Source organism: Cajanus cajan, chromosome 4, assembly GCF_000230855.2.
Source record: "Cajanus cajan strain Asha chromosome 4, NIPB_CcT2T_4, whole genome shotgun sequence".
NCBI lineage: Eukaryota > Viridiplantae > Streptophyta > Magnoliopsida > Fabales > Fabaceae > Cajanus > Cajanus cajan.
Genome location: NC_138520.1, coordinates 14,314,106 through 14,339,189, shown reverse-complemented (window position 1 = coordinate 14,339,189; position 25,084 = coordinate 14,314,106). Strand labels below are relative to the sequence as shown.

Here is a 25,084-nt window from a genome sequence, read left to right as displayed (position 1 = left end):
AATTCACATCGGCAGAGTTTATGGAATACTGTGAAGAGCAAGGTATAAAACGTTTTCTCACAGCTTCATATTCACCACAACAAAATGGAGTACCTGAAAGAAAGAATCGGACTATTCTTGATATGGTTTGAGCTATGCTTAAAGGGAAGGATATGCCTGAGAAGTTTTGGGCAGAGGCAGTTCAGTGTGCTATATATATACAGAACAGGTGCCTACATTCAAAATTGGATGATGTGACACCTCAAGAAGCATGGAGTGGACAAAAACCGAGTATACATCACTTCAAGATCTTCGGAAGCCTTGCTTACGGTCATGTTCCAGCTCAGCTCAGAACGAAGCTTGATGATAGGAGCAAGAAGTATATCTTGATCGGGTATGATGAAAAGGCAAAAGCCTACAAATTGTACAACCTTGTTACAGGAAAAATTCTGGTAAGCCGAGATGTCCAGGTAGATGAGGAAAGCGAGTGGAGCTGGAGTAACTCTGAAGAGACTTCGGGGAGCTCGAACTCTGAGAGGGAGAGATCGGAGATAATAGGGAGAAGCTCGGATAGGACCAATGAGCATTCCGAGGAAGATGATGAACCTGAGCAGCTTAGAACTCGGAGCTTGCAAGACATCTACAACTCCACTGACGAGTTACATGTAGTATGTCTATTGACAGGAATAGAAGACATAAAGTTTGAAGAGGCAGTACTTGATGAGAGATGGAAGAAAGAAATGGATGAGGAGATCGGATCAATTGGAAAGAGTGAGATGGGAAGCAAAGCTGAGCTAGTTGAGGAGTTTAAAGAAGTGATGAAGAGGGAGTTTGAGATGACCGATTTGGGCATCATGAAGTATTTTCTGGGTTTAGAGGTGGATCAAAGAACAACGGGTTCTTTTGTGTCCCAAAAGAGGCATCGGCCACCGCGGCGTCGGGGGTGCTGGACGTCGTGTGGCTCGCGAGGCCATGGTACGCGGAGGAGTATCGCGCTCTGGTGGAAGAGGCATCAAAAAGAAAAAAATTTAAGCTTATGGGGGAGTTTTGTTGGAAAATCTTAAATTTCTAGAGATTCCGAGATATCCGATTTAAGTTATCTAGAATTATTTGATTTATCTTTTGAGTTATTTTGTTTCAGATTAGATAAGATAGTTTTTTGATAAGTTTTGATTTGATAAGATATTTTATTATCTTCTTGTTAGTTCAGTACGTTGTAAAATGGCTATTTAAAGGCCATCTCTTATTCAATAAAAAAAATACAGTGAGTTGCTACGTTCACCCACAACATTAGTATTACCTCGTCTCTCTTATTTTTTTCTACAGTAATGCCTTAGTGAACATGTCAGCAAGCTGATGAGAGGATGGAACTGGCAGCAACCACATTAGACCTGCTTGAGCCTTTTCTCGAACAAGATGGCAATCAATTCTGTTTTGTTCTCTCATGAAACACTGGATTTGATGTAATGTAAAGTGCACAATTGGTTGTCGCAATATAATGTTACAGGTTTGGAACAACATATTTTTAAATCATTGAGAAGATATGTGAGCCACTATAGTTCACATGTACTTGTAGCAAGAACACGATACTCTGCTTCCAAAGACAAACAAGACACTATATTTTTCTTTTTTGTTTTCCATGATACTAGAGAGTCCCCAATGAAGAAACAAAAACCTGTGATTGATCTGCACGTGTCAACACAAGTCGCCCAATCTACATCGCTGAAGCCAATTAAATGTATAAGAGTGTCCCTCTTGAATTGAAGACCTTTGCTTGGAGAACCCTTCAGGTATCTTAAGACTCTTCTTGCAGCACCTAGATGAGACTTTGTGGGATGAGCCATAAATTGGCTGAGTTTTCGGGTTGCAAAAACAATGTCAGGACGGGTTGTGGTGAGGTAAATTAGATGACCAACTAGACGCCTATAGGATAAAGGATCATCAAGAAGATCACTAGAATCATCTTGACATAGTCACAATGAACTGTGCATAAGCGTTGAACAAGGTTTACAACCCAACATTCTAGAATCAACAAGCAACTCAAGATAGTATTTATGTTGTGATACATATATGCCATCAACAGAGTGATTTATTTCTAATCTCAGAAAGTATTTCAATGCTCCTAAATCATTAACTCGAAAATTCAAATGAAGAACATGTTTGGTTTAGGTCATTTCAACAACAGTGTTCCCAGTTAAAACAATGTCATCCACATAGATCAATAAAGCTGTAAATTCATCTCCATTGTGTTTGATAAATAAACTATGATCTGCATGTGATTGTTTGTAACCGGATGAAATAAATAGATCAGAAAGCTTTTCATACCATTTGCGGCTAGCTTGTTTAAGGCCATATAGAGATTTTTTTAGTTTGCAACTCTGAGAAGAGCCATGGCCTCACAATCCTTGAGGAATTGTCATGTAAACCTCTTCAGACAAGTCACCGTGGAGGAAAGCATTACTCACGTCAAGTTGTTGAAGCTGCCATTTATTTGTAGAAGCAAGAGCGAGGATGACATGGATAGTGGCCATTTTTACCATGGGAGAGAATGTTTCAAAGAAATCAATTCCTTCCACTTGAGAGAAATTCCCTTTGCAACCAATCATGCTTTGTACCGTTCCATGCTTCCATTTGGTTTTCTCTTAATTTTCTAGACCCATTTTCATCCTATGGGTTTAACACCAGTTGGAGTATCAACAAATTCCCAGATGTTGTTGAGTTTTAAAGCCTAAATTTCATCTTTCATAGCTTCAACCCAACAAGGACTCAAAACCGCTTCCTAATAAATTTGAGGTTCAACCTCAGAGGATAAATTCATTATATAGTGACGTTCAAACTTAAAGATGTTAGAATAAGATAAAATAGTCTGGAGAGGATACAAACATGTTGATGATGATTGATTTGGCTTCATCTCGACGCTACAAATATAGTCTACAAGGCGAACATTGGGTTTGATAGGTCGAGAAGAGCGTCTTGGGACAAAGAGAGTAGGTGTAGGAGTGGGGCTATGGTGCGAAGGAGTGTCAAGGGTGGAAGAAGGGGAACCATGTATCATATATTGATGAGAACTCGATTGTGGAGATGTTGAGGGAGGCTGCGATTGCAACGAAGTTGAAAAAGATGACGGTAAATGTCGGTTTGGAGATGGGATAAAGTTGGATTGTTGGATAGTGTAGGTAGGAGTTAAATCTAAATTGGACATTTGTATTGGGTTTTCCTCATAAAGGTTTTGGGCATTAGTTGGCATAGGTAGAGGGTCATGTTGGGCCTCCTTGGGAACCTGATTATTTTGAACAAAAGGAAATATTGATTCATAAAATATGACATTTCTTAAGACAAAAATTTCTCTTGATTGGAAATCTAAAATGACATACCCTTTTGATCCAGTTGGAAATCCAAGAAAACACCTTGTCTAGATCTAGGATCAAATTTTTGATGAGGTCCATTGGTTGAAGAATAACATATAGACCCAAAAACCTTAAGCATTGAAAAATCTGGTTTATGATTATGCAAAAGCTCATAAGGTGTTTGTATATTAGTGACTAGAGAAGGTATTCTGTTAATGTATTCTGTTAATAAGGAAGACTAAATGTTTTATGGCATAAGACCAAAAATATTCAAGTAATTGAGATTGGAACATAAGGGCACGTGTAACGTTAAGAATGTGTTGATGTTTTCTTTCTACACACCTATTTTGTTGAGGGGTGTAAACACAATTAGTGTGATGAATGATACCCTTTGTGGCAAATAAATCTTTAAGAAAAACTTCAGGTCCATTATCTGAACGAATGCACTTTATTTTGGAATCAAATTGATTTTCTATTAAAGCAATAAAATTTTGGACATGCATTTTCACTTTAGATTTTGAATTTAGTAACACTACCCAAGTATATCTACTAAAATCATCTACAATGGTCAAAAAATATTTTTCTCCATGAATTGAAGCTTTGCTGACATGATGAGAGTGTTGCATCTCTCCCAAGCAGAATAAAGAGGTTCTTTAACTGAAGGGGCTGGGATTGTGCCAAAGGAGGAATGCCATTTTTGTTTTTTGGAGATAAAGGCCATATGGAAAGTACGAGACCAGGACTGGTAGTTGGTTCCGTCAAGGACAGAAGTAATAGACACAGAGGAAGGACCATCACTAGAATGGATGAAATAAGGACTTGAAAGGTTGAGCGATGGATCATTGGAACAAAAACCAGAAGAATTGTCTTTCTTTGGACTGGAGGGAGGTGTTGAAGACATGGGAGGATAACAGGCAAAGCTCCAAGAGGGATCTCTTATACCATAAAACGAATAAAGACAAGAGAGAAGATATTCAGGACACTGAGATAATGATTTGGGAATGAATTTCATATATTGATTTCAGCAAAAAGATACAATATATCATCCTCTGACTTTTCATTAAATCTATAAGAGACATTTATTTTATGAACTAAAATTTGAATCTTGAAAATATAAAGATTGGAATGTAATATTATCGTGTTTGTTACAAGTTTTGAAATATTATTTTTGACTATTATATATTTATAAGGATATCTTCATATCATGTTTCTTATCATTTTATTCTCATGTTAAAGGTGTGAGAAAGTGATATTCTTCTGCAAATATGGAAAGGTAAATCTTAATACATTTGTAACTTTCTTTTCTAATTATTTTTTATTTAAATTATTTTAAATTTTGAAAAATAATCCAAGAAATATCACCTTATTCCAAACTATTATCCAACAAAACTCTTATCTTGAACCTCCCTACTCCATCATGTTGTATAACTTTTAACAATGTTTTGATATTACGTGTTCTACCACCGTTGAAACATTATATCTTTATCGATTAAATTAAGATTTTGTAACTTATATATTATTTATTATGAATATGATAATTTTTAATTTTAGTATTATAAAATTATGAATATTGTGGCATTTTTATTTAATACTTTATATTTAATTTATAAAAATATTATTTAATTATTATTTGTTTAACTATGATTGAGTAAGGTTAAACTATTGCTTGCTGCACACTCTTGTACTCCATAAAGAAAGAAAATCCTTCAAATATAATTATAAACTCCATTGCAAATTGATGCGGAAATATGGACGAAAATAATAACTATTTTATCTCAACAGCAAAAACTACAACATAGCATTTATAAACTATTTCTTCTGATTCTTTTTATAAGTCTTAAATAAGAAGTGTTGATTAGTCTTTTCTATAAAAATTAATATAAAATGTTTTGTATTAATTATTTTTTGTGGATACAGCTACTGGTGAGACTACTTGAGAAGTTGAGCAGAAGTGCAGAGAGCAATATCCTTCCTTATTCCCAAGTAAGTCTATTTTTGGGAACGGAAATTTTTGTTGTTGGGGAGGTTGTGAGACCCGCAGCACAACACTCTCTCCTTTCTCATTCTCCCTTCCCCATTCACTCTCATTTCCTTATTCTCTGATAGCCCCTAAATCCTTGTTTCTGATTCCCTTTCTCTTAGGCTGAGGCAGTGAGCAAAGGTGGTCCATTTCTTGTGGAGCTAGCTGAGAGCCGGAGCTTTCTCTTTTTCTTCTCCTCCGAGGTAAGGGATGCTAGATTTCTTGCGGATTGTGTGAAATGAGCTTAGAAACTCAAAGGATGCTTGGGGAATGATGGTCTGATTTGAAGAAAATTGCATTTTCGGGGTTTCGGGAAAAATGGTGAAAATGGGGATTTTTGAGTGTTTAATGGTTGCATGTTGAAAAAGTGATGATTTTTTAGTTATTTGCTGAAAATGTGGTTTATTTGATGGATTGCATGTGCTTGAACTGGTTGATTTTGTAGGTTTTAGGTGAAATTTTCAAAGTTTGAGGGTTGTTGTTCGTAATTGCGCCAAGCGTAGTTATTGGCGTCGGGCGTGTAACCATCAGAGAGTTTCATTGGTCAAGCACGCCAGGCGCAAGGTTGTTTGCGCCGGGCGAGCTTGGGAATGGAAGTCCCTGGATGACTCACGCCGGGCGTGGGAGAACCGCGCTGGGCGTGATATCAGACAGGGATTAAAGAAGTTGGGTTACTGGTGTGGCGTCGGGCGTGATTAGATCTCGTCGGGTGTTGAGACTCCCTGGGAGTCTCTGCTAGGGGTGGCGCCAGGCACAATTGGAATTGCATCGGGCGTGAGACCTTGGGAAGGTCTCTGCCTTACTTGTGCCGAGCACTGGTTTGGTACGCCGGGCTTGTGAGACTCCTGAGAGTCTCTGCCTTCTATTGCGTCGGGCACAGTTGGAATTGCACCGGGTGCGTAAGAGCTTTGGAGTTCTCTGGTTGGTCCAGGTCAGGCGCAAATCCTATTGCGTCGGGCGCAAATGTGTTTTTGTTATAACTATGCTGATTAATGTTGTTAATGTTGTATTGATGTAAAGTTGAGCTGTGATGTATGATGTTTATGCTGTATGATGCTTATGTTGATGAATGTTGTTATGTTGAGCTGTGTTGTATGCTTTCTAATCTGTTAATGTTGTTAAGTTGAGTTGTGCTGAGTGTTGAATATGCTATTTAAAATGGTTGAGCTGTGTTGTTGAATATGAGTTGTGTAGGCCGTAAGGCTGAGCTGTGTAGGCCGTAAGGTTGAGCTGTTGATCACTAAGACTAGAGAAGATCTCCTAGTTGAAATGCGTGACATAAGCTGTTAGATGTTGATTTTGTTGAATGATATGAGCTGTATGTGTGCAGTGTGATGTGAAGCTGAGATGTAGATGTGTGTTGTTATGTGTTGTATGTTAACTTTGTTGAAATTGATGATGTGCTGTTAAGTTGAAGCTGTTTATAATTTCTATATATGCTGATTCTTTTCACTAGCTTACCCTTGCCTGTTTCCATGTGGGTTGGACTGCAATGATTATACTGTGTATGGGAGCAAAGCAAAGATAGGCTGGAGTATAGTAGTAGGACTGTAGCTGGCAAATGGAGCTGATGTTTAGTTGTTTATGGCTACTTAATGTAGCTATTTTGCTGAATTTTGTATACACATAGGTCTTGAATCTCTATCTGATATCACGCTCAACGCGGTTCTCCCACGCCCGGCGTGAGCCATCCAGGGACTTCCATTCCTAACCTCGCCCGACGCAAACAAATAATCAGCAAAATAAGTCTCATTAATATTGATTAATTTTTTAACTATTTAAATTTAGAGCAAATTTAATATTATCAACTAAATTAACTAATTTCTTAAATCCTAAAAAATTAAATAATTGAATCTTATAAAAAAAATATAATTTAAAGATTAAAATAATTTAATTCATATATTTTTATTCATTTAAATTTTCATCTTTTCAATTTTATGCTATTAAAATTTTGTTTTTTGGAGAATATTAATGTTAAACTATAAGATCATTTGTCCATTTGAATAAAACTTATTACAACTAAAATAAATATAAATAACTGAAAATTCAAAATTAAAATATTATAGAAAAAAAATGTAAAAAAATTCAAACTTATTTATTGAAAGAAACAACTTCCTTCGCATGAGAAAAAAAAACAAGAGCTTCGATTAAAGTTTATTAACCAAAAAATAAACTAATATAATTACACATTACCCTAATTAGATTGAATTTATATATTTTTTTTAAATTTAACCCAATCACAAATAAGTTGAATTGAATTGAATTAATCGGATCAAGATAATTAAAATTATTTAATTTTATAAAAATTTAAATATTTTATAATAATTATAAATCATTTGATATCTTGTTACAATATCATCAACTGATAAAATAAATAATAATACAAACTAAATTCTAAAATAAACTTGTTATTTTATTATATTGTTATAAACTCAAATAATCAACATTAATATAAAATAAAATTTAAAATAAATATATTAAATTATTTCAACGCTATCAACCTTAATACACTTCCCATGATTGAATAAAAGTTACATTATTTCATAGCACTAACTAATTATTATTAAATCATGAGTTAAAAAACAAAAATAGTTGCTACATCAATTAAGCATGACCCAAACATTAAAAAAAATCTGATTTGAATTTTTTTTTGTAAAAATAAAAAAAAATTACAAAGATAGTCACAATGAGAATTGAACCTAGATTTCTATATTTTTAACTACCTCAATCCTTCCCCACTCAACCACTAAACTAGCCTTTGATTGAATCAATTTGAATCAATTCAGATTCACAAATTATCCATATACATTTTATTCCCTCGTCTACATAGTCAAAATTTGTCCTCATGACCTAAGTGTAATAATATAAAATCATATCGTAACCATACCAATTTACATGAAACTTTCTTAATTAAAAATATTTTTAACAAATCTTGCCATGTATATTATAAATAAAAACTATATTCAGAGTTAACCAGACACAGCACAACATAAGAATTCATAAAATACAAACACATGGTCTGATATAATATTACATCCCATCAGCAGAGAGGATGCAGATTTTTGGGAGATACGCAGACCGGTTTTGACTGATGTTGAATTACAAATAACTGATTCCCCAGTAATAACATGCCTACAACCCTAAAAAACCACACATCTAATAAGCCACAAGGCAATAATAATCTAAGTTTTACAATAACAGAAAGATTAAAAAAAAATCCTACTGAATAAAAGTACAAAACCATTAACCTCGGGGTAACACAACGAAATTATTTTAACTCCAGCAAATTAGTACCAGCCATCAACTAAAGGTTACAAAACATTTACTATGTGCACATCTGACTTTAGGAAGAATCATATTCCAATAACAGCTTATGGGTGGAGGTATGAAGACTTTTTCTAAGTAACCTTATCTTGAGAAGATCTATCTAGAACCGGACATTTATTGTCGAGATATTGGTGCCATGGGCATTGATGAGGGCTGGTTATAGTAATTTCCATCTGAACCCTGAAAACCCTGATATGTACCCATCGGTGGAGGAGTAAAAGTGGAGACACCATTCAGGGAAGCTCCAACACCTGGATAGGCCGCTATCGATGGCTGTTGTGTCATGCCATAGCTGTATGCCATGCTACTAATGGATCCAGCAGTTTGCATGAACTGCGGCACGGGATACTGTGACATTGGTGGTGGTGGCGGCAATGGGGGAGGTGATGATGAGGGTGGAGGTGGAGGTTCGTTGGGAGTCAATTGCTGGTTGGTTGTAGGTGCATTATGTTGAATAGGCTCAGAAAGTGAAAAGGGAGGAAGTGGTTGTTGAGGATTCTGAGATGGTATAAAAGATGATTGGTCATTCTCGAGCTTGGTCCTCTTCTCAGTGTGATAATCAGCCGAAGACTCTTTCATTGGGTTGCCTAATACACCTTCTGATGCTAAGGAGGACAGCACATAAGACAGCATCTGCGCTGAGGATGTTGAAGCAGTCAATTTTGCTGCCACCGCAGCAGCAGCAGACTTCCGTGGATCTTCTTCAATGTGCCCAGATTTTTGAGAAAATGACACTTGTGGTGTGTACATTAAAGGAGCCGATTGCTCCCTTTCACCGGAAATATTAAAACCTGAAGGTGTCATGGAAGTTTGAATCTCCTTTGAACTCGACTCAGCTAATGACTGAATGTTGTTGCCATTAAGTAATTGGCGACAGGTGTTACTCGCCCGTTCTGACTGAACATGTGCAGCCTGAAATGTAAAGAACACAGACATCAAATATAAGAAGAAAAACATTGCTTAATAAAAGTAATTTACTACTTTCATCCTGATTCACAATGATAAATGAAAAATCTACAATTTTTTTTAATAAAAGCCATGCTATTTTAAAAAGGATATTAGTATCTTCCATAAATAAAATTTCAATTGTAACATTAGTTTTTAACAATATAAAAATTATATATTAGATATAAAGTTATTCATGATTCTTCACCAAACAACTTGAGCTTTGGAATAGTTAATTAACATGGTACTAAAGTAAAAGTGTCTAAAGACCAAGTAATAAACAGTTTTATCATTTTTCTAATAAAAATGTGAATTTAAGCAAAAAGGTAGTGACAAACAAATCTAGAGATGGACAAAAAGATTTCTGAATAGCTAAAGGAAATCCTCAACCTGATTCAAATTATATACGAGGTTTACAATCTCTAATATATTAGGAAATTACTACAGGAAGGAACTAAGGAAAAGTGAAAGAACTTAAGAAAACAACAATACAACTCAAATCCTAATTATACAGGGAATATATTTCTTAATTCTACTAGGAATATATATCTCCTGATTATACAGAAATATATACATATAGTGTACAGCCCCTAGATAGGGCACATGTCTGAACAATCCTCAGCCTGATTCAAAATATATAAAGGGTTTACAATCTCTAATATATTAAGAAATAACTACCATAAGGAACCAAGGAAAAGTGGAAAACTAAGAAACAACAATACAACTCAAGTCCTAATTATACAGGAAATATATTTCTTAATTCTACTAGGAATATATCTCCTGATTATGCAATAATATGTACAGATAGTGCACAGCCTCTAGATAGGACATATAATTGAACCTCCCCCCAGCCTCCTCCCTCAATCTTAACAGATAAAAATCAAATGCACCAAATTTGTTACACAAACTGGCTTAGAGGAGCCCAAGTAGAAAGTAGACCACAAGGATATCTGCAAATTGATTGCTAGAATTTAACAAAAAGTCAATTTCCTTGGATTTGGAGAGAACTTTCTCCCTAAGAAATAGGGATCAGTTTATCTATGTTTGACCCTTGCATATAATATTGGGTTTTATGTGATGTGTACAGCTGACTGATTATCACAATATAGCTTTACTTGATCAACATTCACAAACTTCAAACCACTAAGTAACTATTTCATCTGAATTCACAAGTGACCATTGTCATAACTCAATATTTAGCTTCTCCACTAGACCAAGGAACCTTAAATTTCCAAGATTACCACCAACAAAGAAGTCTCTTATGTCTTGTGTTTGGGTGTGTTGCATTTATTCATTCTCATTGTCTCCATCATGATATGTTAGACCCAAGAGCTATCAAATGTGTCTTTATTTGTTAACCTACCAATAAAAAGGGGCAAAAGTGTTATCATCCTTAGAGTAGTCAGTTTTTTTATCAATGAATGTCACCTTTGATTTCATGAAATAGTATCCTTTTTTAGTCCTCAACTTCAGGGGGAGAGCATTCTAGAAGTCAAGTCTGTCTTACTCTTTTGCTCTTGCAAGATGTCCAAGACACTAATCTTGAAGAAGCATATGAAGATCACAATGATACAGAAGAGGAAGATGAGTTCTTTGGGAAGAAATATGAAAGGCATATGAAACCCACTCTGCGCCCACAAAAAATTGAATTTTTTGAACCAGATAAATGCCCCAAAAGATGATAATGATATTAAGAAAGTTACGGACAATACTCCTATTGCCTTGAGGAAAGGGTAAAGATCACTTGTAAGTAGCTTATTTCTCAATTTGTTTGTATTGACCATCTCTCAGTCCAACACCGATGCTTTATTGCAGTCATCATTGCAATCAAAACACCTTTGATTAGAGCTAAATGAAAAGATGGAAGCAATAGAGAGAAAATCAACTTGGGAGATTGATAAGCCCAAAGAAGATAAAATTGTAGGGTGTAGAAGCATATACATAATGAAGTGTAAATCTGATGGGACATTAGATCGATATAAGGCAAAATTGGTGGCCAAAGAGTACAACAAACCTATGGCATTGACTATGAGGAGACATTTCTCCCCAAGGAAAATATGAATACAATAAGGATCCTTCTCTCCCTAGAATTTGATGTTAAAAAGCCTTCTTGCATGGTGATTAGAGGAGGAAGTCTACATGGAGATTCTCCCAAGATTTGTATCATGGTAAAAAGCACAAGGTGTAAAGGTGGCAAAACGGGCCAGCCTGGCCCGTTTTGGCCCGGCCCGCCAAAAACGGGTTGGGCTGGACCGGTCCGCCTAAGGACGGGCTGGCGGGCCAGCCCACATACCACAAAAAAATTGCAAAAAAAAATGGAAAAAAATATATTTTATGTTCAAATAAATAAAAAATTGTTACAAATAAATAAATATAACCATATAAAAATAAAAATGCATATATATTGTACATAATATATGTTCAACAAAAGCAAATTACAAACTTAGAATAAAATCAAATAGAAAGTAGTCCACTTATACCAAAATCAAAACCAAATTATAAACTTACAAATTACTAATAATCTAAATTTTTTGATAGTCCACAAAACAAGTCCATTACTTATGCAAACAACTGAAGTCCAATTACTTATACGGGTTGGCAGGTTGTGACGGGCCAACCCGCCATTTGGCCCAACGGGTTGGCGGGTTTGGCAGGGCGGGTTTGGCAAGTTGGCGGGTTGAAATCATGGGCCTGGCCCGCCAAAAGCCCGCGGGTCACAACCCATTTTTGCCATCCCTAACAAGGTGTGTAGGTTGAAAAAAACTTTGTATGGCCTCAAACAACCTTTCCGAGTGAGGTTTGGAAGATTAACTCAAGCCATGATGTCCTTGGGATACAAACAAGAGTCAAAGTGATCATACTCTTTTCATAAAAATTCCCTCAATGGCAAACTAACCCTTCTAGTGTATGTAGACAATATGATCACTACAAATGATGAGACACAAATACTAATTCCAAATGAAAAGCTGATAAGTCATTTTGAAATGAAGGAGTTGGGAAAGCTGAAGTATTTCCTACAAATAAAAGGTTGCCTATTCTAGAAAAGGCATCTTTATCTCTCAAATGAAATATGTACTGATCTTTTGAAGGAGACAGGAAAAAGGATGCAAGACAAGCGTGCCCATTGAGCAAAACCAATTAATATTCAGTTGCTTGTTTCAATGCAAGCATAATAAAGAAAAGGTTATGTAATATTGATTTCAAATGCATTACAATAAAATTCTACTACTTTATCAAGGATGCCACATTTATCGGTTCCTAGGACCAAGTTCTAAATTACCCATTGGAGGTTAGGAGCCATTTATCAGTTTTAAATATATAAGTCTGGTTAATTCTATAAAATTAAGGTATAAGTTTGGCATATGATCTAGCATAGGTTTTTTATAGGTCTAACTTGACTTCTTAAAACATATTAACCTGTTTAAAAGCTCATTTTATATTAATGTGGTTAAATAAGACAACATAGTTAATTTTAAATAGGTAAATGATTTTTTAATTTTTTTAATTTGGATGGTAAAAAAAGTTATTTACTACTAAAATTTAGTTCTAAAAGAATTATAAAAATAAAAAACTAAAGATACAATATATTGAAAGAACATTGGGCTACTAATGCATATATTAAATTATTAATAATATTAATAATTCAAATTTTGTATTATAAATTTATTCAATTAATTATATTATTGATAGTGTAATAAGTGAATTAAACATTATATTATATTATATAAATAAATAGGTTGGACTATAAGGCTTAACATCTTTTTTTTTTAATTTAAGCCCAACTTTTTAAAATAAAAATAAAAAATTTAAAAGCCCAAACTTGACCTTTTATTAAACAGATTAGGTTAGACCAAACTTTAAACAAGAAAGAACAGTGGTGAATCTTTGCCAACGTATATGTCCATATACATAGAATGACAAACTACATTACTAATTGATTTTCATAAAGATGAGGTGCAATTTTTTGTGCATGCATTTGGCTAAAGAACAGTGGTGAATCTTTGCCAACTTATATGTCCATATAAGTAGAATGACAAACTACATTACTACTCATTGAATTTGGATATGTTCCATACCTGAATCTGGTTACGGACTTGACCCAGCTTGAATTCCTGTGAACAAAAGCATGTCAGAAGTATATATTATAGGTTTCATCTATTTGGTAAACTAAAGATTAAGTCAAAAGAACCTGATCCTCAAGAGCTTCTCTCAAGTGAGACACAAGACTAGCTCTGGATGCCTCTATGGCTGTTAATTGCTCGATGCAGTCCTTCAATACAGCATTATGCCCCCGGAGCTCATCCACTACGGCAGATCCACTGAATTGACCTACTCATTGATGATTAAATAGCAAAGGATATCCAAAAAGATTCAATTAACAACCATTAAAGCTTAATTAAACACATTAACTAGAAAATACTATATATTATTTACCTAACATGGCAACATATACACAATGCATGAGATGAATTCATGATTTAAAAGCAAGTTTAAATGATATTGCTTTGAGCTAATGCAATCAATCACCAACAACAAAATAATGGAGGAGAAAGGTTCGTAACTTTTATGCTTTTTGATAGAACCCAATGGTGTCAAATTCATTAATGTAGCTGGCCCTACTTATTAGGACAAGGCATCCTTGTTTTAACTTTTATACATTATTTAGTTATTTTAGGTAATTTAAGTTAATTATGGAAAATAATTAGACTTCAATTGACACTACATGGATAAGAAACATCCCATACAATAAGATTGCAACATAATAGCTATTTATGGCTATGTCTTGCCCTTTTTTTTTCTTCAAACATCTATAAAGGGCTTTTTCGATTGTGCATCTGAAGAAAAAAGTGTTTTTTAAATTTTGAAAAAACTGAATGTCTTTAATTGTTAAGATTATTGGATACCTTTTTCAAAAAATAAAGTAACCCACCCCTCCCCCAAAAAAGTAATTCCAACACTCCTCTTGTAACTTCAACTCTAGAGAAAGGGTATATAATAAAAGCACGATTTTCAAAATTTATCCAAATGCACCCTTAGGAAGCTTCTTATTGTAAATATATTCATGAAAAATCTAGAGTAGCGCCATCATAGGAAGAGATGATAGAAGTCATGGAAGCTACCACTAATTAGGGTTTAGAAAATCATCGTTCCAAATTTTTATCTTCATTATTTTATGAATTGACCCTGATTAGCATTTTGTGCCGAAGATGAGTCGACTAAGTCAGTTAAAACAAAAACACCAATCATCCTTTTGACATTAAGATAATGCAGATAAAATAGTCGAGAAAAAAAATTGGGAAAAAATCAGCAATGAACTACTCATGCCAAGACTGTCAGAGTTCAGGGCACAGAGAAAATGAATGTAAAAGAAACTGAGTCTATTCATCAGAATTAGTTGCAATAACAGCTGTATTCACTTCACTTACAGTTGTAACCAACCAAATATTCAACAAGTAACAACTGTCAGATTATCTAATACAGCTGATACTGGACACACAGATACAATATACATACACTAATAAAGAGAAATCACTCAAGCCTGAGTCACAGACTAACAATTAAATTAAATAGGCAAACAATTTATAAGTAACTGATAATTTGACATACCTGAATTACCATCATGACCTATATCCTTATCTGCTTTATCAAGACAGTTAATGGCATTCCTACATTTGCTCAATATCGCATCTTCATCTGCTTGCACTCCATAAACAACATGAAAACCTGAAACTATTTTCTCCAATGCATTCCCCGCAGATGGCCTCTGCAATAGGTAAGAATAAAGCATAGGAAATACAATCAGGAAATGTTGTATATTAACAAAGACAGTAGGTGCACCAAATCAGCTAAATCAATGTGGAAACTATTACCAATTTCACGTTTGTAGGTTTCACATCTCGGCTACTATTATCTGCATGCCTCCCAACAAACTCTTCCTTTAGAATTTGACCGCGAGAACCAAAAACCTTTCTGTCTTCCCATATACCAATCTGCATAAAGGAAAAATTCATGATGCATGGAAAGAAATTTCGCCTATGTCAATGTTCCACATTCTTTAATTTATCTTGGACATTTGAACTAAAGAAAAACATGAAGAAAAAAAAAAACAAAATTACATAATTTCTTATTGATAAATTATAGGAGATGGGGGCATGCCATATTTCGAGAATCCTCTGGCCAAATGACATTTCATCATAAAAGCAACACTGAACCTTAGAACTAGTAAATAATGACATGGGAAGTTAAATCAAGGAGCACAATATTGCAATCAAGTAATTTAAAATAACTACCATGAATTTAGCAAACTCAACTATCATCTCCATTTTGCAAAAAGAGAAACATTTATATTGTCACAATACAGAATAAACTCTTCATGCCAGAATAAGAGAGAAATTATTATTATTATTATTATTGAACAGTTACAATACCAGGGCAGGGAAGGGGGAGGGTGGAAGGAGCTAGAAGGGGAAAATTAACAGCTTCAAAAACCCAAACCTTGGCTGTGATGTAAGACAGTCATCCAAATACGCTTGCCAAGGCCCACAATAACATTAAATAACAAAATAATGACAATCAAAAGTAATTATTCTGGACAGCATATGGTTACTGCATTCAATACCTCATTATTTTAAATAATTTAATACAAAAGAAGCAGAGATCAAGTAGATCATTTTTATTGTCAAGAAATATTGTAAAGGTGTAGTTCAAGCATCTAATAGAACTTTTCAATTTTAAATTGGCTAAAAACCTTGTCAAAATTAAAATCAATCCCAGAATGGCTGAATATCAATCCATAACCATATAAACAATACATATTACATAACAATACAAAAATTACTCTTTTGGTCTCATTTTATTTAATTAGTTCAATTTTGATCCCTCTGTTATTTAAAAGCTCAATTTATTCCCTTAATTTTAAAAAATGATGCAGTGTAATCGCTTTTGTCCAACTTAGACTAACGGTGTTAATTTTTTCTCACGTGACAATACATTTCATTTTTTTTATTGTCACATGTACAAGGAATTAAAGTCGTTAGTCTCAATTGGACAGAAATGACCACATGTATTGTTTTCAAAAATTATTAAGGAACCAAATTGAACCAATTAAATAAGGGACCAAAAGTAATTTGGTCAATCCTATTTTAAAGTTCAAACAAAAGAACAAAGCCAATGGAACTTAGCTCTCCTCTGCATACCTATTAGTGATAACCAATTTATACAACCATGTGATTTCAACCGAATAAATGTCAAATGCCTAATCTTATCACAATTCAAGTAATCAAAAAACCTCATTAAAAATAAGTGTACTTCAACCAAATATAGGTGCACCTATGTGTAGCATAGATTACACATTGTCACAAAAATATCGTCATCTTTACCACTGTTGTCGAGATCTCTTGCTAAATCGTGAAACTGCACAAATTTATAAAATTGGTTCAAAAATTACAGAGTGCAAGACAAATAAAGCACTCGCGGTCACAAGAAGTTTGAACATAGCCACAACCAACAACTTAAGAAATTAGAATTGAGAGACACAAGAGAGACCAAAAGAGAATGAGAGATTCGAAGAGGGAAGGAGAATGGACTGGGCTGTGTAAGGTTCATAAGTCTAATAATGAGACAACATACTGATTTAGCACAAAAAACAAGTAAAAACACATTTGAGTTTTGAGGGAAACCAAGTAATGTAACCCAACCTAGAAAACTCAACTTGAAAGATCGTAAAAATTGCTTAATCCCACAATTTCTGTCTGATCTTAATGATTTAGCAAACAATCTTGGCAACATTGCTTGCAATCATACATGATGACATTTGAATATGTTTTCAAAGTTTACATGATCTAGCCTTACAGGCTTAAACTTGTTTGAATTGATTCTTTATTGTAATTGACCATTTGACATGTCTGTTTGTTTGCTATTTTGGTTATCAAACTTTAGTTTTAATCAAAATATGTTTTAGCTTTGGATGTTTTTTCTTTATTTTTTAGTGCAAGTGTATGCGCATGCGCACATATGCATACATACATACATACATACATATATATATGTGTGTGTGTGTGTGCACGCACGCATATTGTAATATTGGGGGTGGACTCTCCAGCCTGTTGCTGACTAACATAGGCATATCTATGAAAACCAAGATCATGCACCAGAGTAAACAAAAGACTAATAATTCTTTTGACAAATTTTGCCGTTGAAGGGAAAAGAAATATATTATTTGGTTATACTGTTAAAAGAATCGTATTAACATAGGCATATCTATGGAAAGCAAGATCTGGAGAACTCCCAAACAGAATATATCTAACAAAACTTTTTAAATTCAGAATTCAATTACAACTGAATCTAGCTTGCTGCAATTCCAAACACAAGCACAAGGAGAATTTGATACAACACAACAGCCAACAAAAACCACAACCAGGATATGTTCCTAAACTTTATAGTTTATAACCTTTATAGAGAGAACCATATTAGTGTATCTTGAACCCAACCTATTAAACACTAAACTTTTACATTTTTCCACTTTCTTCCCTTTGTCACTCAATTCTTATTTATAAACAAAATAAAATGTATTACTTATCACAGAACGGACACATTGCATTCCCCCAATAATAGAGTGAGCATGTAATAAATGCTAAGATAAACAATAATCAAAGTCATTCATCTTTCTTTTAAATCAAAAGATCTAAGAATATTTTTTTAACTATAACTAAAAACAAAATTACTAGTGCTTAAGTTAATATGTTTTATGTAAAAAGAAAGAGTCAAAACACGAATGAATTATTAAAGTACCAGACGATGTGCTGCATTCTTCGCAAAATCATCTCCATTTTGAATCACATCTCGAAGAGCATCTGGAAGAACCTTCCAAAATTCACCAACAAATTCAGAACCCTTTCGCCTGCTGTTCTGTAAAATATCGTTTGCAAGATACAGAAATGCCAACTTCTTCTCACGAGGAGAACTGTGAAATTGTCTATCCCACGTTTCAACAACTTGTTTGGCTTTGTTCATATGAAAAATGCACCAATGTGACAAAGCTTAACCGCATTAAGGATTAGATCTGAGCAGCAGCAAATATTTATATGCAACAAATTCAAAAAGAACTCAAAGAAATCACATGAATGTGTACAAGAGTGTGTGTGCCAGAGTCCAACCACATATGTCAATGAATTTTTGTACCAAGATTATTGTCAGCCATCATATGGTAAAGAAGGAAATAACAGTTATATTGTGTTCTTTATTAGAGAATGATTGAACAAACTATATAAAGTGAAAATAAAAACAAGTGCTTGAACAACACTTGCCCATAAAATGATCTTGAAGGATACTCTCTATGCTCGTTTGTGAAACATTCAGCTTGGCTAGTTTTTCCACTAAAATCTGTGGATTAAATGTGCTACCCATCTTTCCAATTAGAGTTGGGACAACTAATCAACTAGAATTCCAACTTTGATGAAAACCTTCAAGTAAGTAGACATAGGGAACACCAAGATTAGGATAGAATCAAACCCAACAAACAAATTAACATACAATATATAAAAGATACAGCTTTTTTATTGATAAATATGTATACACATCAGATGTTGCAAAAAAACACATATATTAAGCAAATTAGATGAAGTAATCCTCCATAACAAAGTATCACAGCTAAATGCACTTGAAAATTGAAATAGTGACAAACTACTAACAAATGTATGATAATCATATACATCCAATGCCTGTGGTGTATGGTGTATGGCCCATCACTTTCTTAAATATTATGTGCTACATGAGGTGTATACTGGTTGATATTTAGGCTAGTGGTACACTTTAATATATTCATTGGTATACTGCAATTTTTTTTTCCATAAAAATAACAGCAAAATACACATGTATTTGTTACATTTTATTAAAAATCCAATGATGATATATGCATGTTACATGGATATAGAATAATGTCTTTCAAGATTTTAATTATATATATGTGTGTGTGTGTGTGTATATATAATCAATTTTAGCTCCAATCACCACCAAAAATATATTTCAACAGCCCTGTAACCAGTAACTTCACCACAGAGAATAACAAAACAACCATGCAATCATCCACCAAAGATTCATATATCTGAAATTCCCCCCTCCCCCCCTTTCCCTCACATATTCTTATTGCAGACAATAGGGGCTCTATTATTTTAGAGCTAGAATGAAAACACCCAAATTTGTGCTGCTGGGGCGTCAACGCCTCAACCAATCATTGTGCCTCAATACATGTTCCTCGACAAATTGAAATAAAACACACTTCAAACTAAAAAGTGTGCCCCAGACCCCAATTCAGAGTGATTAAGCAAATTGGTAATTGTGATATGGCCATAACAATATATACAGAGTCTACGCACATTCAAAGCCAAGAAATCCAAATTCTTGTTCTTAGTTGAACATTCAATTTAGATCTTTTGTTAAAAAGATAAAATATGGGAAAATATTTTCATCATTGAACCAGTGTCATACTCTAGGTTTCCTATACATCAAGGCAGACTTATAAGTACTTACAACAGTAAATAATTTATTTTGTTGCCCCTCACTTCATAGACAAATGCACTTTGTCTCCAAGAATACAAATGATGACCAAAGAATACCAGGCATAACTGTCATGGCCTTAGGCAAACCAAACTGAATTTTAGAATTATGCAAATAAATAAACCAAAAGATTAGAGCCCATAGATGTTATGTTTAAAAAGACATAAACACTTAGGGCATTAATAGATTAACACTACAAATATAGAATTCAAGGTTTTAAATTGCAGCTGCTGTCACAGTTGCATCTGCATTGTGATTGATGTGGCCACAATTGCAGTTGTGGAGATCTCCGAAAGCATTATACTAAGCTTGCAAACTGCAATTTTAAACCTTGACACAACTGAATTGAAATTAGGAAATTTTTTGGTCTGCAATAAGAAAAAAAAAAAAAGTGGATGTCATAGTAAAATTAACAAAGAAAGCTAACCAGATAAGCATATAAAGATATGCAACAGAAAAAGTCAAGGCAATCAAAGCTATGAGACTACACAAAATACTGAAAAGTCTAGGTAAATAATTTATTTATGTTGCCCCTCACTTCATAGACAAATGCACTTTGTCTCCAAGAATACAAATGATGACCAAAGAATACCAGGCATAACTGTCATGGCCTTAGGCAAACCAAACTGAATTTTAGAATTATGCAAATAAATAAACCAAAAGATTAGAGCCCATAGATGTTATGTTTAAAAAGACATAAACACTTAGGGCATTAATAGATTAACACTACAAATATAGAATTCAAGGTTTTAAATTGCAGCTGCTGTCACAGTTGCATCTGCATTGTGATTGATGTGGCCACAATTGCAGTTGTGGAGATCTCCGAAAGCATTATACTAAGCTTGCAAACTGCAATTTTAAACCTTGACACAACTGAATTGAAATTAGGAAATTTTTTGGTCTGCAATAAGAAAAAAAAAAAAGTGGATGTCATAGTAAAATTAACAAAGAAAGCTAACCAGATAAGCATATAAAGATATGCAACAGAAAAAGTCAAGGCAATCAAAGCTATGAGACTACACAAAATACTGAAAAGTCTAGGTAAATAATTTATTTATGTTGCCCCTCACTTCATAGACAAATGCACTTTGTCTCCAAGAATACAAATGATGACCAAAGAATACCAGGCATAACTGTCGTGGCCTTAGGCAAACCAAAATGAATTTTAGAATTATGCAAATAAATAAACCAAAAGATTAGAGCCCATAGATGTTATGTTTAAAAAGACATAAACACTTAGGGCATTAATAGATTAACACTACAAATATAGAATTCAAGGTTTTAAATTGCAGCTGCTGTCACAGTTGCATCTGCATTGTGATTGATGTGGCCACAATTGCATTTGTGGAGATCTCCGAAAGCATTATACTAAGCTTGCAAACTGCAATTTAAAACCTTGACACAACTGAATTGAAATTAGGAAATTTTTTGGTTTGCAATAAAAAAAATAATAATAAAATAAAAGTGGATGTCATAGTAAAATTAACAAAGAAAGCTAACCAGATAAGCATATAAAGATATGCAACAGAAAAAGTCAAGGCAATCAAAGCTATGAGACTACACAAAATACTGAAAAGTCTAGGTAACCAAAGTATGAGACTAGGAAAAACACAAACTATCCTTGACAAGATCAAAAGTTTTAATGCCTAATCCATTGGCTGATTATTCTTGTTTTAATTATAAACTTGAAATGTTAAAAAAAAAATGCAGAGATGTAATGCCCAGATAAACTGAAAGCTGCTATTGCCATTTATATGCAATCAGATAAAAAAAATGTACAGATATGCATGCATACAGAGAACTGAACACCAGCACACGCGGGCACATATGCAACAGACTCACACATGCTTTCTAATATTAATGACATAAAATCACAAGCATGAATATACACGTGGAAAACATGCACACATTTGCCGATATCAATGACATCAAAGCACATAAAGGGAAAAATAGATGTAAAACATACAAGTAAACACAGCCAGTCCTCAGACATATAAGATTGACCAACTCCAGATGTGTCCCTAATCTTCCAATTAAGCACAACAAGTTGCTTAAAGTTCACTCATGACAACAATTATGTAAAAAGAAATGCAAGACACACATGTAGGAGTGTTGTTCTTGCTATGACCACATTAACACATACAGCCACATGAATATGGACACATTAATACATATATACAAACATACATATAGAGAGATGTAGCAGTATTTAGGGTTTATAGTCACATACACACATGAATTAGGCCACATCAACAAGCACGAGAGTGTTTAGTGTTTAGGGCCACACATTCAGTCACTCACAAGTAAGAGTGTCATTGTTATGGCCATAAGGTTAGAACTCAAATTCAAAATTTAACAAACAATAACCAAAATAAAATAAGAGTTTCATTAGGGATTTTCACAAGCTCCACGGGATTGTATATTCCAAAATCCAACCAAACCGTTCCATACTTCCATTATCCACGAATTCTGCAACAATTATCTTTTCACAACCCAAAAGAAAAAAAAAAGTACATAAACTCCAAACAACCCTCCTTTCTTCAATGATTAATTAAACAAGAAACAAAACTTATAAACACATGTAAAAAGCAATCAAAATAAAAATCATATAATAATCCCAATCGATAGAAACCCCAACCAATTGCCACATATTAGAAAAGACAAATAGAACAAAGTAAGCAAGCCAAAAGAAAAAGTGCAGACATTCAAAATTAAAAAAATTAAAAAAAGAAAACGAAAATCTGAAGTAAAAATTCAATTGAGATTCCATGAAGCGGCACATACATACATAGATAGCAGTAGGAAGAAAGAATGCGGGTGAAAATACAGAGAACGAAGCAACGAGGATTCGCAGAGCGGTGACAGAGAGAGAGAGAGAGTACTGCTAAGGAAACTGTTGTTTGAGAAGAATAGCTGCAGTGAGTTGTAGAGAGGTTTTAGTTCGGCTTCGGGTTTGGGTTTGGGTTATGTTTTAGATTGTATCTTTTATACGGCACAATGTAATCACACCAGAAACTAACCAAACAAAACCAAAGCCGAGTTTGTGTGTGCGCGTGTTCATTTTGCGGAGGCTCATTCCTTTATTCCCCGAATTACCCCTTGCCCTGCGTTGCAAATTATCATCGGCTCCAACGGCGTCGTTTGCATTAACGCCTTCCTATGCAACTATTTTTCGTTTAATCTTAACACAAAATTTTAATTTAAAAAAAAAAAAACCTATACCACTGGTGTGCTTTGTAAATTGCAAGTCTCAACTTGTCTAGAGTCTTTCCTCCTGCTACCTATTTATCTTTTTCACAAATAACTAATGTGAAAATATATATATATTTTAGAGATGAGTATTGGAAAAAATGTATATATTTATATATAATTTAAAGCTATTTTTTTAAGTAAACTTTTAAAAATAAAAATATATATATTTTTTAAATTATGAGCTTTAAAAAATTATAAAAATATTAATGTAAATTCTATTTTTAAAAAGAGACTTACAACAATAGTTTTGTTCACCTAATGATTCCTTTATTACATAAAAATAAATAAATAAATAAATTATTTTTTAAAAAATTTAAAAGTAGATATATTAACCTTTGAAAATGTTAAAAAAATTCTTTTCTTAAAAAATCAATATATCCTATATTTATGAATTTTAAGAATTAATGCTGACTTTTTTATATTATTTAAGACTAAGGTGTTTAATGCTACATTTATTGAGACACCTCCTTAAACATGTGATCAGGATTTTATTTTTTTTTAATGAAGTAATAAGGAATTTGATCTAAAAAGTAGTTTCGATTTAATTTTTAATTTTGAAAACTATCAAATATTATAAAAATATAAAATTTCAACTTTTAATTATACAAAACTATTTTTTCTTTATGTAGTTACTTTGCTTAAAATTATAGAAAATATGTGTTTAAAAACTATAATTATTATTTAAATATTTTCTTAAAAATGTTTGAATGATAATTATTTATTTTAATATCTTAATTTAATACAATGTAGGAGAATAATTTTTTTGGGTGAAAACAAAAATGATCTATTTTAACTCTTAAATAAAAGTAGAAGGTTTGTGTCTTTTAATCAAGTTGTCTAGATTTGAATTATAACTTTAGATATAGAATAGAGTATGTTAAAAGAGGAATACTCATCTTGTGTGAGCTCATTGTTACAGGCTAAGATTAGGCATTACTTCTAACAATAAATATTTCGTATCAATACAATGATTACTAAAAAGAATAAAAGTAGAAGATTGATTTTAAACCACTTAAAATCATTGTTGTTGTCAAGTACGTGATCACCGACATTATCACATGATGGGGAAGTTACAACAAAGTGAAAGTGACAATGATGATAATGGTGGTGATAATTATGTTAGCAATGTTGATGATAAAGGAAATGGCAATGATGGTAATGGAAGTGGTATAGTGATGACAACGATAAAGATAATGATAATAGTGATGGTGACAATAACAATAGTAATTACAACATTAACAATGAGATAGGGATGGTGTAAGAGAGGAAAAATGAGAGAGAAAATTTATCTTATTCTATTTCTATCCCAATTTCTAAAATGGATAAGAGAATCTTTAAAAAGAAACTGAATAACGAACATTCATTTTTTATTTATTTTTCTACACAAGTAAAAGAGTCATTTCAAGCATTTCTTGGTAATTAAAAGTTGGTTAAAAGTAAGGAAATGTCTATTCACAATTTAATAAAAAAATAAGGAATAGTAAGTAACAATCTAATGTGATGAAAAGCTAATTTGATATTGTTGTTTATAAAATATTTCAAATACCATAAGTAGATTTTCTAATACAACTCAACGTAAAGTTGCTTCTTTAATACAAGAACATGATTTGACATGTAATTTTTTAGATTGATTAAATCACTTAATTGAAATAAGTTTTAG

The 25,084-nt window shown here is 33.3% G+C and overlaps 1 protein-coding gene across 3 annotated transcripts; it reads right to left on the bottom strand.

Annotated features, from left to right (window-relative positions):
• Positions 1-8,288: 8,288 nt before the first annotated feature.
• LOC109815325 (ENTH/VHS family protein) lies at positions 8,289-23,212 on the bottom strand. 3 transcript variants are annotated; one of them, XM_083072298.1, is made up of 9 exons: positions 22,957-23,212; positions 20,146-20,783; positions 18,948-19,079; positions 18,409-18,656; positions 15,489-15,608; positions 15,226-15,382; positions 13,808-13,947; positions 13,695-13,730; positions 8,289-9,585 (listed from the first exon to the last, which is right to left on the bottom strand). In XM_083072298.1, the coding sequence occupies exons 3-9, from the start codon at positions 19,021-19,023 to the stop codon at positions 8,788-8,790; spliced, it is 1,575 nt and encodes a 524-aa protein (XP_082928424.1). In that variant the 5' UTR covers positions 19,024-19,079; positions 20,146-20,783; positions 22,957-23,212; the 3' UTR covers positions 8,289-8,787. The 3 variants fall into 3 exon arrangements, with proteins under 3 accessions (XP_082928424.1, XP_020235608.1, XP_020235609.1); XM_020380019.3 differs by lacking the exon at positions 20,146-20,783; XM_020380020.3 differs by lacking the exon at positions 20,146-20,783 and having other exon boundaries at positions 22,961-23,212.
• Positions 23,213-25,084: the final 1,872 nt, after the last annotated feature.